At 43.8% G+C, this 14,432-nt stretch overlaps 1 protein-coding gene across 1 annotated transcript in view; it reads left to right on the top strand.

Moving 5' to 3' along the window:
- Positions 1-11,908, top strand: part of LOC120929534 (proteinase-activated receptor 1-like) — a 41,487-nt gene extending 29,579 nt beyond the window's left edge. The window contains exon 5 of the mRNA XM_040341094.1: positions 10,807-11,908. Coding sequence (XP_040197028.1) covers positions 10,938-11,822 — 885 coding nt within the window. The 5' untranslated portion in view covers positions 10,807-10,937 and the 3' untranslated portion in view covers positions 11,823-11,908. The remainder of the gene's footprint in view (positions 1-10,806) is intronic.
- The last annotated feature ends 2,524 nt before the right edge of the window (positions 11,909-14,432 follow it).

The following is a 14,432-nucleotide window of genomic DNA, read 5'->3' as shown; positions in this document are numbered from 1 at the left end:
CGTAGTAGGCGCAACAGATAGTGCGCTCCGCTGACTACTGACCCTATTTGTGCGTCCATTGTCATGAAGGTGTCAAAGATGACCCCGAGACTAATCGATTAATCGTCAACTAATCGATTATGAAATTAATCGATTACAATTTTCATAATCGATTAATCGGCCAGTAACATAATGGGGTTAAAAAAACTCAAATTAGCCCTTTATAGTACAAAAAAGCAAATCGCTACTGTAAATATGAATTTCACTGTCCAACAGTAAAAAAATTGAACTTAATTTAGTTTTTTTAACCCCATTATGTTACTAAACATCTCAGGCCTGGGGTCACACCTCTGTTATTTGGTGCTTTTTGCAGAAACACACTACAGTTCATTTACATGTTTTCCTATGGGACACGTTCACATCCATGATTTTTTTTCAGCTGCTGAGTATTTTTGAAAGGGCAAGGACTTTTTAACGCAAAACGGTGCTATTTTGTTTTTTTTGGGTTCAATATACTTCAATGGAGAAGCTGCAGAAAAGCATGTAATGTGTTTTTGCGGCAATTTGTGTTTTGTAATCTGCCCAACATCAAATTGGCCCAAATTTTTTTTTTTTTATGAAAAAAAAAATTTTTTAGGCTATTATCCGATTAATCAAAACAATAATCGCCCAACTAATCGATTATGAAAATAATCGTTAGTTGCAGCCCTAGTTTGCTATATTTGCGGCCGTGTGCATGCAAGGACGTCAGTACATTTGACAATAAAGCCTCGGCGGGCATTTTCCTTGTGGGGAGAAAAAAATTATTTATTTTTCCAGACTATACCGGAGTGGGGCTGGGTCTTTTCAATTAATCTCCCCACCCTAATCACCTTTAAAAAGATTGGCTCCACTTGGGCTCAGGGCTGCGTTTGATAACAAGTGTGCCCTGCAGCTTTAAGAACTGCTCAGCCTTCAGGTATGTGTCTGTTGTCTTTTCACCATTATGCTTAGACTCTCAGCTCCATTTCTGGTTCCTATCCTCTTTTCTTACTTGCGTTTTTTTCTGTGGCTGATCCTCCTGCCCATTTCGCCATGAGCCATTCGTCTCGTAGTCAAGATCCTCCTATGTCCATTAGGTATGGGACCACCTGTATGTGAGTATTTAAAAACATAAATTTGACTCACCATAATTTTACATCTATATATGAGATGAATCCTTTCCTTGAAGAAGAAAACACTACCTTATTAAAAGCTGCATTAAACCCAAAATTAAAAATGCAATATATTGCAGCTTACCAATTCTTACCCACTTCAATACTTGACACTTTCTGCCCAGGCCAATTTTAAGCTTCAGTGCTGTCGCAATTTGAATGACAATTGCGCAGTTATTCAACACTGTACCCATATGAAATTTGTATCATTTTATTTCACACAAATAGAGCTTTTCTTTGGTGGTATTTAATTACCACTGGGTATTTTATCTTTTGCTAAAAAAATGAAATAAACTGAACATTAAAAAAAAAAAAAACATGTTTTTCTTTGTTTCTGTTATGAAATTTTGCAAACAAATTAATCTTTCTTCATTAATGTAGGCTAATATATTTCTTTGGTGAAAATAACCCAAATCTGTGTTTATTATTTAGTCTGTAAACTATAGGATATACTGTATATCTGAAAATTGATCAATCCTGATGTACTGATGGTCTCTTTTCTTGATGTCAGAAACTACCAGGATAGTGCAAATATCCCCCAAATGACCCCTTTTTGGAGAGTAGACCTTCTGAGTTATTTATTAAGAGACATGGAGAGTTTTCTGAAGTTGTAATTCCTTGTCACAATTTTTGGAAAATGAATAAGACCCCTTTCACACTGAGGCGCTTTGCAGGCGCAATAAGGCTAAAAATAGCGCCTGCAAAGCGCCCTGAAAGAGCCGCTGCTGTCTCTCTGCAGTTTGAAAGCCCCAAGGGCTATTAAAAAATGTATCTGAATTAAATAAATGATATACAGTAAAACCTTGGTTTGCGAGGATGATTAGTTCCAGAAACATGCTTGTAATCCAGGGCACTTGTATATCAAAGCATTTTTTTACAGGGTATAAAAGAGAAGAGAGGCACCTCTAAGTGTAGCAATAAGTTACTAAATGTTGTACCTTCATTAAATGTAATCATATTGCTACACTTAGAGGCTCCTCTCTTCTTATTTATACTCAGTTGTGACATGACGCTACTCTTATATCAAGACATCGCTTGTATACCAAGGCAAAATTTATTAAAACATATTGCTTGTCTTGCAAATCGCTCTCAAACCAAGTTACTCTCAAACCAAGGTTTTACTGTACATACCGTATTTATCGAGCTATAACACGCCCTGGTGTATAGCGTGCACCCCCGAACTTGAAGGAAGATTCCTACAAAAAAAAAAAAACTTAGTTTGGATGCCTCTTGTCGGTGTCTTGCCCGTCGTCCATAGAATCCTGCCCGTCGTCCATCACGTCCATTGGAGGCCTCGCCCGGTCCGGCGTCCTTCTGCGGCCATCCCCGCTCGATCCCCGCTTCCCGCACTGTGTTCGAACCACTGCGCCGACATATACCGAGCGGAGTACACTCGGGAATAGTCGGGCGGGCTCGGCTTCTCTCGCATAAAGGACGTACAGGACGCACAGGACGTGACCACGAGAGGAGCCGAGCCTGCCCGACTATACCCGAGTGCACTGCGCTCGGCATATGTCAGCGCAGTGGTTCGAACAAAAAGCGGGAAGCGGGTATCGGCGTATATCGCGCACCCACGATTTTGCCCTGATTTTCAGGGCAAAAAAGTGCGCGATATACGCCGATAAATACGGTAATTATTGGTCCATAGGATCCATCTGTTACATTGCCTTGGAAAAGTATTCATACTTGTTGACATTTTACAAATTTTTTCATGTTACAACCAAAAAGGTAAATGTGTTTTATTGGGAGAATGGTTTGTGGTGTGGATTAGTGACAAATGCAAAAAGACACCAACATCCCTAAATAAAAGATAGATACAGAGAATTTTTTTAAGGGGATTTTTGGGGATTTTTTGGGTGCCATAAATACAATAGAACCAAAAGGTTTATGGATAAAAACACATTTTTATTTATACAAAGTTAAAAGTAAAAAAAAATTTAAAAGTAAAAAATTGGAATTAAACAGAGAAAAGAAACAAAAACAACTTGTCTTTTTGGTGTGTCACATAGAATTGCTTTTCTTTTTCTGTTCACAAAAGCGGTGACGGTTAAGTGTCTATCTATGTTTTGCCACCAAGGGCTTCCTCAGGGGATTTTTTAACAGTCACTATTTAGAAGACAAAACATACTATAATATACTGTAATGGTATTATATCATGCCATATAAAAACAAAGAAAAAGAAATAATCAATAACCATTATTTTCCATGTTTAGCCATGTCATTGCTTACCCAGACCCAGTACTTTTATTGGGATTTTATGTGCTAGACCAACACAAAGGCCACTTTTCACACTGAGGCGCTTTACAGGTGTTTTGCGCTAAAAATATCACCTGTTTTCTTGTTAAAAAAAATGTATATTACCTTTAAAGTGCCTGAAAACTGTCTCTTCTGCAGCCCCAGTGTAAAAGCTTCAGTGCTTTCACACTGGGGTGGTGCGCTTGCAGGACAAAAAAAGTCCTGCAAGCAGCATCTTTAGGGCTGTGCAGGAGCAGTGTATACACCGCTCCTAAACCACCCCTGCCATTGAAATCAATGGGCAGCAACGCTTTTCCAGCACTTTTAACCCTTTCCTCAGCCGATAGCAGGGGTTAAAAGCGCCCCGCTAGCAACCGAAAAGCGCCGCTGCAACAGCGGTAAAGTGCCGCTAAAACTAGCTGTGCTTTACTGCTGAAGCAAAATGGCATATAATTGTGAAGTGGAAGGAAAATGATAAATGGTTTTAAAAGTTTTTTACAAATAAATATCTGAAAAGTGTGGTGTGCATTTGTATTCAGCCCCCGCTGCACTGATACCCCTAACTAAAATCTCTTTGAACCAATTGCCTTTAGATGTCACCTAATTAGTAAAATGAGTCCCCCTGTGTGTAATTTAATCTCAGCATAAATACAGCTTCCACACGGTCGGAATTTCCGTCAAGAAAAGTTTGATGTAAGCTTTTGGTCGTAAATTCCGACCATGTGTAGGTCCCATGAGACTTTTTCTGTCGGAATTTCCGACAGCAAAAATTTGACAGCTGGTTCTCAAATTTTTCGACAGGAAAAGTTCTTGTCGGAAATTCCGATTTGTCTGTATGCAATTCCGACACGCAAAAAAACACGCATGCTCGGAATCATTGAACTTCATTTTTCTCGGCTCGTTGTAGTGTTGTATGTCACCGCGTCCTTGACGGTTGGAATTTTGTGTGACCGTGTGTATGCAACAGAAGTTTGAGCCAAATTTCAGTCGGAAAAAAATCCACGGTTTTCTTGTCGGAATTTACGATTATGTGTACCCGCGTACAGTTTTGTTAGAGAACAAACATCATCATGAAGGCCAAGGAACACACTAGACGGTAAGGGATAAAATTGTGGAGAATTTTAAAGCAGGGTTAGGGTATAAAAAAATATCCCAAGTTTTGAACATCTCACTGTTCAATCAATCATCGGAAAATAGAAAGAGTATGGCACAACTGCAAACCTACCAAGAAATGTCCGTCCACCTAAATTGACAGGCCAGGCAAGGAGAACATTAATCAGCCTTGCTCAGTTTGACTTACCGAGCAAGGTCTCGGTTTTGCCCTCGGGATTCCCGGCTGACTTTTTACTGCTGGGAATCCCGTACGTGTGTACTAGGCATCAGTTATCACTCCACAAATCTGGCCTTTATGGAACAGTGGCAAGAAGAAAGCTTGTGGTGGAAGGTGCTCTGGTCAGATGAGACCAAATTAAACTTTTTCGTTTAAAAGCAAAACGCTATGTGTCGCAGAAAACTAACACTGCACATTACCCTGAACACACCATGCCCACCGTGAAACATGTTGGTGGCAGCATTTTTTCTTTTCTTCAGCAGGGACAGGGAAGCTGGTCAGAGTCAGTGGCGGAACTACCGCCATAGCGACCCACGCGGGCGCTATGGGGCCCGCAGCCGAGTGGGGCCCGGTGAGGATCTGTGTTGCTAACCGTCCGTTTTTTTTTTTTTTTTTTTTACGAACAGTCCGGTACAGGGGCGGACTGATCAGTCGGGCAGAAACCGAGGACCCCAGAGTCAGGGGGGCCCCATGAGCTGCTCAGTCTGCCCCTGGATGTGCCCACAGTTTATTATGCAAAATTAGGAAAGTTTTTGCACCGCAGAGGTAGTGAGTGATATCAACCCTGCCTGCAGATGATGAAGCTGTATGAGAGGACTAGGTGCTGGCCAGGATTACAGAGCGATCATTGAGCCATGAGGATTATTGCAATGACAGGCGCTCTGGCCACCTATCCTCCTAGGGAATTCAGCAGAGGGGCGGGGCCACAGTATACATCCATGCCGCGGGGGAAAGCCAGTGAGAGAGCTGGAGGCTGGAGAGGGAAGACACAGTGGAGTCTTGTTGTGTGTGGCAGCAGGTCAGTGTGTAATCACAGCATGTCTGTGATCATCAGCCAGGCTAAGTGTTCCTTCTTCCCCAGTGCCCATCTACCAGGAGCTATTCCCTGACACACGGATATCTGTACACTGAGTGTCCAAGTGTACAGATATATCAGTGTTGTATACAAGGAATAGCTCTCAATATACAGATATCAGTGTCAGGGAAAACACTCAGTGTATAGATGTCAGTGTAACACATAAGGAATAGCACCAAGTGCTATTCCCTATGTATAACTGACATCTATACACTGAGTGTTTTCCCTGACACTGATATCTGTATATTGAGAGCTATTCCTTGTATACAACACTGATATATCTGTACACTTCGACAAAAAGAACCATCAGTGGGAAGAATGTCCCTTACATTAGTGGTCGGCAGAAAGAATGTTCCCTACGTTGGCGGTCCCCAGAAAGAATGTTCCCTACATTGGTGGTCACCAGAAAGAATGTCCCTTACTTTGGTGGTCCCCAGAAAGAATGTTCCCTACATTGGTGGTCACCAGAAAGAATGTCCCTTACTTTGGTGGTCCCCAGAAAGAATGTTCCCTACATTGGTGGTCACCAGAAAGAATGTCCCTTACTTTGGTGGTCCCCAGAAAGAATGTTCCCTACATTGGTGGTCACCAGAAAGAATGTCCCTTACTTTGGTGGTCCCCAGAAAGAATGTTCCCTACATTGGTGGTCACCAGAAAGAATGTCCCTTACTTTGGTGGTCCCCAGAAAGAATGTTCCCTACATTGGTGGTCACCAGAAAGAATGTCCCTTACTTTGGTGGTCCCCAGAAAGAATGTTCCCTACATTGGTGGTCACCAGAAAGAATGTCCCTTACTTTGGTGGTCCCCAGAAAGAATGTTCCCTACATTGGTGGTCACCAGAAAGAATGTCCCTTACTTTGGTGGTCCCTAGAAAGAATGTTCCCTACATTGGTGGTCCCCAGAAAGAATGTTTCTTACATTGGTGGTCACCAGAAAAAAATGTTCCTTGCATTGGCGATCTGTGCGAATAATGTTCCTTACATAGGTGGTCAGCAGAAAGAATGTTCCTTGCATTGGTGGTCTGTGCGAATAATGTTCCTTACGTTGGTGGTCAGCATAAAGAATGTTCCTTGCATTGGTGGTCACCAGAAAGAATGTTCCTTGCATTGGTGGTCACCAGAAAGAATGTTCCTTGCATTGGTGGTCAGCAGAAAGAATGCTCCTTACATTGGTGGTCTGTGCGAATAATGTTCCTTACGTTGGTGGTCAGCAGAAACAATGTTCCTTGCATTGGTGGTCACCAGAAAGAATGTTCCTTGCATTGGTGGTCACCAGAAAGAATGTTCCTTGCATTGGTGGTCACCAGAAAGAATGTTCCTTGCATTGGTGGTCAGCAGAAAGAATGCTCCTTACATTGGTGGTCTGTGCGAATAATGTTCCTTACGTTGGTGGTCAGCAGAAAGAATGTTCCTTGCATTGGTGATCTGTGCGAATAATGTTCCTTACATAGGTGGTCAGCAGAAAGAATGCTCCTTACATTGGTGATCTGTGAGAATAATGTTCCTTACATAGGTGGTCAGCAGAAAGAATGCTCCTTACATTGGTGGTCTGTGCGAATAATGTTCCTTACGTTGGTGGTCAGCAGAAAGAATGTTCCTTGCATTGGTGGTCACCAGAAAAAATTGTTCCTTGCATTGGTGGTCTGTGCGAATAATGTTCCTTACATAGGTGGTCACCAGAAAGCATGTTCCTTGCATTGGTGGTCACCAGAAAGAATGCTCCTTACATTGGTGATCTGTGCGAATAATGTTCCTTACGTTGGTGGTCAGCAGAAAGAATGTTCCTTGCATTGGTGGTCACCAGAAAAAATTGTTCCTTGCATTGGTGGTCTGTGCGAATAATGTTCCTTACATAGGTGGTCACCAGAAAGCATGTTCCTTGCATTGGTGGTCACCAGAAAGAATGCTCCTTACATTGGTGATCTGTGCGAATAATGTTCCTTGCATTGGTGGTCACCAGAAAGAATGTTCCTTGCATTGGTGATCAGTGAGAAGAATGCTCCTTACATTGGTGGTCAGCAGAAAGAATGCTCCTTACATTGGTGGTCTGTGCGAATAATGTTCCTTGCATTGGTGGTCAGCAGAAGAATGTTCCTGCAGACCCTGATGTAAGTGGGAACTCTGATGTAAAGGGAATGCAGTGGACTCTGATATAAGGTGGTCTCTGGTCACCAGCGCCCCTCCCCCCACATCAGAGTTCCCCCTTAGATCATGATCTGCAGCGTTCCCCTTTACATAAGAGTTCCCTTTTACTGTAAGGGGATGCCTGCAGGCTCTGATGTAAGGGGGGAACCCAGCGCTGGTAGGGTTATAGTGACCTGACCTTCATGTAAATGGAGAAATATGTTTTTTGACTTTTGTTTAACTTAAACACATTGCTAATAGTACTAGCTACATGTTTATAGTTCAAAATTTTTACTTGCACTGAAAACAGTAATTTTAGGTAGTTTTTTGCAGTGCCAGTAAAAAATTGGTGTCGTTCGTAAATTTTGGCATCCTTGCCAGTAAATTTCACTTCAGGGGGTTGGCAACACTGGTGAGGATGAAGAATGTAAGCTGGCTCCCAGCCCCGCGAGCCCGGCCGTGTCCCGAGCAGAGGCGTCGTTAGGCCCGGGCTAGGGGGGCTGGAACCCCGAATGTGCCCCCGAAAAGCCCAGAGTCTCAAAAAGGCACCATACACTATTTAGCCCCGAACGCCGGCGACCAGGAAGCGATCTGATCTGCCGAGTCACAGGTCCCGCCTTCTGGAGCCTGCAGAACATATGATGTCCATCATACGTGCCGCCGGCTCCAGAAGGCGGGAGTTTCCAATCCCGCAGCCGCCGCCACATCACAACACTGAGATCCCCGCTCGGCGCTGAAGCGGGACTCAGGAGAGTTCAGATCAGGGCAGCGGAGGAGCGATCGGGCAAGTCTGAAATCTTCCACTGACTGCACCGATGAAGAGGAGGGGGATGAGGATGACCGGAGGAGCCCGCTGCACTGGGGTGAGTGTTCATTACCTGACCTGAGCTGTTGTTCAATGGCATTAGTTCATTTTTTTTTGGAGGGGGGGGGCCCCATACAACATTTTGCTATGGGGCCCTGTGATTTCTAGTTACGCCCCTGGTCAGAGTTGATATGAAGATGGAAGGAGCCAAATACAGGGCAATCTTAGAAGAAACCCTATTAGAGTCTGCAAAAGATTTGAGACTTTGCCTTCCAGCAGCACAACAACCCTAAACATACAGCCAGAGCTACAATCGGATGGTTTCTATCAGTGGTCATCAGCCCTGTCCTCAGGGCCCACTAACAGGCCAGGTTTGCAAGATAACTGAAATACATCACAGGTGATATAATTTGCTGCTCAGGGATTGCAGTATTCTAGTCTGCATCTCCCCAAGGTAATACATAAAATCTGGCCTGTTAGTGGGCCCTGAGGACAGGGTTGATGACCACTGGTTTAGAGCAAAGCATATTCAGGCTTCAGAATGGCCCAATCAAAGTTCAGATCTAAATCTAATTGGGAATCAGTGGCAAGATTTGAAAATTGTTGTTCGCGGACACTCCCCATCCAATCTGACAGAGCTTCACCTATTTTGCAAAGAAGAATGGGCAAAAATGTCACTCTCTAGATGTGCAAAGTTGGCAGAGACAAACCCAAAAAGACTTGCAGCTGTAATTGCAGTGAAAGGTGGTTCTACAAAGTATTGACTCAGGGGGGCTGAATACAAATGCACACCACACTTTCCACATATTTATTTGTAAAACATTTTGAAAATCTTTTATAATTTTCCTTCCACTTCACAATTATGTGCCACTTTGTGTTGGTCTATCACAGGGATATGGAATTAGCGGACCTCCAGCTGTTGCAGAACTACAAGTCCCATGAGGCATAGCAAGACTCTGACAGCCACAAGCATAAGGCCCCGTACACACGACCGAGTTTCTCGGCAGAATTCAGCCAGAAACTCGATGGGAGACGTATTCTGCCGAGAAACCCGGTCGTGTGTACACTTTTGGCCGAGGAAGCCGATGAGGATCTCGTCAGGCCAAATAGAGAACATGTTCTCTATTTCCTCGTTAGTCAATGGGAAAACTTGGCTCGCCGAGATCCTCGGCGGCTTCACAAGGAACTCGACGAGCAAAACGATGTGTTTTGCCCGTCGAGTTTCTCGGACGTGTGTACGGGGCCTAACACCCAGAGGCAGATGCATGATGGGACTTGTAGTTTTGCAACAGCTGGAGGTCCGCTAATTGCATATCCCTGGTCTATCACATAAAATCCCAATAAAATACATTTACGTTTTTGCTTGTAACTTGACAAAATGTGGAAAATTTCAAGGGGTATGAATACTTCTTCAAGGCACTGTAAATCCTTCAAGTTTATAGATCTCAATTTAATGTTCTCACAAATAGCGGTAAACAATCTTACAGTATATTGTCAGACTGGAGGAGTGGGCATCCCTAGGCACACTGCATTTGCAGGCATACTGCTCTAGGTAATGCTCACATGTGATGCTGAGCCTCCATGATCAAAAGAACTGAAATCCAATAAATGAAAGGGGCGGCCCATGTACAGAAAGGCTAGGGAGGAAAGGGCTAGACAATGCTGGACATCCTCTAGCCAGTAAATGAGGTGGATTGCTGCAGCTTCTAAAGCTCATATTGTGCAGTGAAATCAGAGAGTAAGCAATTTCAGTACAGAAGAGAAATCTGTGCTACTGTGCAAGACTGAAAGTTATGCCGCGTACACACCATCACTTTATGTGATGAAAAAAAACGACACTTTCTGTGAAGTAAAAAATGACGTTTTTGAAACTTCAATTTTCAAAGACGAAGTTGCCTACACACCATCGTTTTTCTCACAATGTTCTAGCAAAGTAAGGTTACGTTCACCACTTTTTACCATTGAAGCTCGCTTCATAAGTAGCTTCTGGGCATGCGTGGATGAAAAAACGTCTTAGAAAACAACGTTTTTTGCTACACACGGTCAATTTCTGTGAAGTAAAAAGTGCACTTTTGAAAAACGACACATAAAATTGAAGCATGCTTCAATTTTTTTTTGGTCGTTTTTTACAAGACATAAAACGACGTTTTCCCCCACACACAGTCAATTAAAGTGACGTTTTTAAAAACGTCATTTTTTTTCATCACATAAAGTGATGGTGTGTACGCGGCATTAGGCTGGAGTTCAACTTTGAATCTAAACAATTATGTTTCTTTTTCCTTTAGAGACATTCATCTTAGTCCCCGATGAAGGCATTACAGTTACTACCCAATTCTACCTCTCCAGTCTGTGGCTGACCAAGTTTGTGCCATCGGTGTACACCCTGGTGGTTGCTGTGTCTTTGCCCCTGAATGTCATGGCAATCATGGTGTGTGTGTTCAAGGTAAAAATCAAAGCCCCAGCAGTGGTCTACATGATAAATCTAGCGGCTGCCGATGTGCTCTTTGTTAGTGTCCTGCCATTCAACATCGCTTATCGGTTCTCTGGAAATAACTGGAACTTTGGGGATGGAATGTGCCGCTTTGTCACTGCTGCCTTTTACTGCAACATGTACTGCTCCATCCTGCTCATGACAGGCATCAGTGTGGACCGCTTCGTGGCTGTGGTATACACAATGAAGGCTCTTACCTGGAGAACAAAGAAAAGAGCCTGGCTGGTCTGCTTCTTCATCTGGATAATATCAATAGCCAGCTCACTACCTCTTCTTATATCCAACCAAACTATGCATATAGCCACACTAAACATAACAACTTGCCATGATGTCTTGGATGTAGGTGACCTCAAGAACTTTTATATGTATTACTTTACCACTTTTTCTTTAGTTTTCTTCTTCCTTCCATTGGTTATTACCACTGTCTGCTACATCGGCATCATCAGGACACTGAGAACCAAAGACATTGAGAATTCTTGTAAGAAAACAAGAGCGGTGATACTTGCTGCTGTAGTCTTTTTTGCTTTCCTGATTTGCTTCGGGCCAACCAATGTCATCTTTTTAATCCATTATTTGCATTTCCGTAATAATATTGATGAGTCTATGTATTTTGTCTATATTCTGTGTACTTGTATCAGCAGTGTCAGCACCTGTCTGGATCCACTCATCTATTACTACGCTTCTTCAAAGTATCGGAAGCATGCATACAGTTTGCTAGGCTATAGAAAGGCAAAAGCAGTGCAGTCAGCAACACAAAAGCTAACGGGACAAAAGGAACTTTCTACAGAAAACACTTCTACTCTATATTAACAATCCAATATGTACCACTAAGCAAACCTTTTTTTTATATATCTAAGCCTAGGTTCACACTGCTGCGAATTCAAAATCGCGGTAAAATGCACGATTTTACCGCGATTTCGCTGCGATTTTGCCGCGATTACGGCCGCAATTTAATGTAAATCGCGGCCCGAAATCGCAAAAAGTAGTACAGGAACTACTTTTTGAAATCGCAGATGCGGCGTCGCACTGATTAGGACAGTGCCATTGCCGACAATTGCCGCCGATTTGAGATGCGATTTGACATGTCAAATCGCATCTCAAATCGTTCCAAATCGTACCCAGTGTGAACCAGGGCTCAAACCTATCTTTTAGAGCAGGAAATTATTTAACTCCTTGCAAGGCTGTTATGCTGTATATGACTGTCTTTGGTTTGGAGATCTCTAATTGTCTTGTTGAGCAATGTCAACAGAAAATGATGGGAAATCCAGAACTTTACAGTGTTCACTAGGCCTGGAATATAGATACATTTGTTCAAAGGACAACCTGTTATAGTGACAACTAAGAGGAGCTTTCCTCTTACGTCTTAGGCCGCGTACACACAGGGTCGGTCAAAACCGATGAAAACAGACTGAAGGTCCGTTTTATCGGTCCAAACCAACCGTGTGTGGGCCCCATCGGTCAGTTATCCTTCGGTCCAAAAATTTAGAACTTGCTTTAAAATTCAACCAATGGACGCCTAACCGATAGGTCAAAACCGATGGTTAGTATGCAAAAGCATCGGTTAAAAACCCGCGCATGATCAGAATCAAGTCGACACATGCTTGGAAGCATTGAACTTCATTTTTCTCTGCACGTCGTTGTGTTTTACGTCACCGCGTTGGACTCAATAGTTTTTTTAACTGATGGTGTGTAGGCACATCAGACCATCAGTCAGCTTCATCGGTTAACCGATGAGAACGGTCCTTCGGACTGTTCTCATCGGGTGGACTGATCGTGTGTACAGGGCCTTAGAGATTTCCTTTCACTTCCTATTGTGTCTTCAGGACAAGAAGTTCATAGAAATCTTCCTAATGCAAAACAGATAATAAAAAGTACCCGAGTAGCCAAAGTGTTTTATCTGTAGCACTACCCCCGAAGGAGCTGCTGGTTTAATTTTGGGCCTGCCGTTACCTTACTGTTAACCACACTCGATCTAGGGGTCCCTCCTGAAGAATTATTCAAAAAGAATGTCTGCACCAACACTTCGGTTTCTTTTTCTTCAAGAGTTTTATTAAACTGGTTCTCCAACAGAGGGGTAGAGGGATAGGGAAGATTCAGGTACCTTGCTTTGCGGATCATGGGTACAGTCTTAGATCCAGAGGACAAATCTGTTCCAGCCTGGATTTAGCAACCCCCGGATAGGCCCACTCTCACTGACCTAGAAGCCGGTGCGAAGCTCGTTCAAAGTCTCTGGCACAGACTTGATGAGCGTCGATGGGTCGTTACACAGCCCTCTGCCACAGGATCGTGTAACCACGCATACACTTAGCAAAATTTCAAAGAAAGCACACAGCTCACGGTGCCAGGATCTTTCAGCCAGGCCGGCAGCACAGTGAGGCAAGTAGGTCCGGATGCGTCCTTCAATTGAGTCCTCAATTGCTCAGCTTCTTCCCACAGGCATGACAGCACTGGACCACCCCTGGATCAGTAGGCCCCAGAAACTCCTGGGCCTACTCTCAGTTGCGGAGCCTCGGGCCAGCAGGCCCTGAGACCGGAAAAACACTGTGAGCGCATCACTGAGGCCAGGAGGGCCATCACGTCAGGATCGGAAGACCCCGCCAGAACGGTGTCTGTCCCTTAAGTACCCTCCCCCAGGATGCACAGAGGGTTGACCAAGCCCACTGGGCTGCTTCTGGGAAGAAGGAACCTAATGCACCCAGCCTATTTAATTTCCAACCTTGACTCCCGGTGACAGTGACACCTGCAGGCAAGGGGAACATGTGCAACACAGCTGGACTGAAACAGAAACCCCAAATTTGGTATAATCCTATGAGCTAAACTACAGCTTAGGCAACTAAATTTACAAAATACCACCTACACAACAGGAGCCGGGCGCTACATATCTATTTCCTACGAACACTGCAAAAATCTGATTTAGATAAACATTAAAGGGGTTGTAAAGGTTCACGTTTTTTCACCTTAAACGGTTACTAAAGGTTCTTTTTTTTTAAATAACAAACATGTCATACTTAGCTCCACTGTGCAGTTTGTTTTCGATCCTCGTCTTCTGGGGTCCCTCAGCGGCTGTCTCGGCTCCTTCCCGCAAGAGCTAACCCCCTTCTGGGAATCGCTCTCCCAAGGGGGTTAGCTTGCGGGCGCGCTCCCGTGATACAGTCGGTGGTCATAGCCGCCAAGTGTATCACTTGGCCCCGGCATGCCTCGTCATTGAGTTGATTGACAGCAGCGGAAACCAATGGCTGCGCTGCTATCAATCATCCAATGAAGAGCCCAGAACAGCCGAGAAGACTGGGCCGAGAAGCCAGCGCGTTCGCAATGCGGGACTTTCGAGGGCTCAGGTAAGTTAAAGGGGGGGGGGACTTGTAAACATCGGATATTTTTTTAACCTTAATGCATAGGATGCATTAAGGTGAAAAAACACAA

Source organism: Rana temporaria, chromosome 1, assembly GCF_905171775.1.
Source record: "Rana temporaria chromosome 1, aRanTem1.1, whole genome shotgun sequence".
NCBI classification, from domain to species: Eukaryota; Metazoa; Chordata; class Amphibia; order Anura; family Ranidae; genus Rana; species Rana temporaria.
This window is presented reverse-complemented; position numbering and strand designations above follow the sequence as displayed.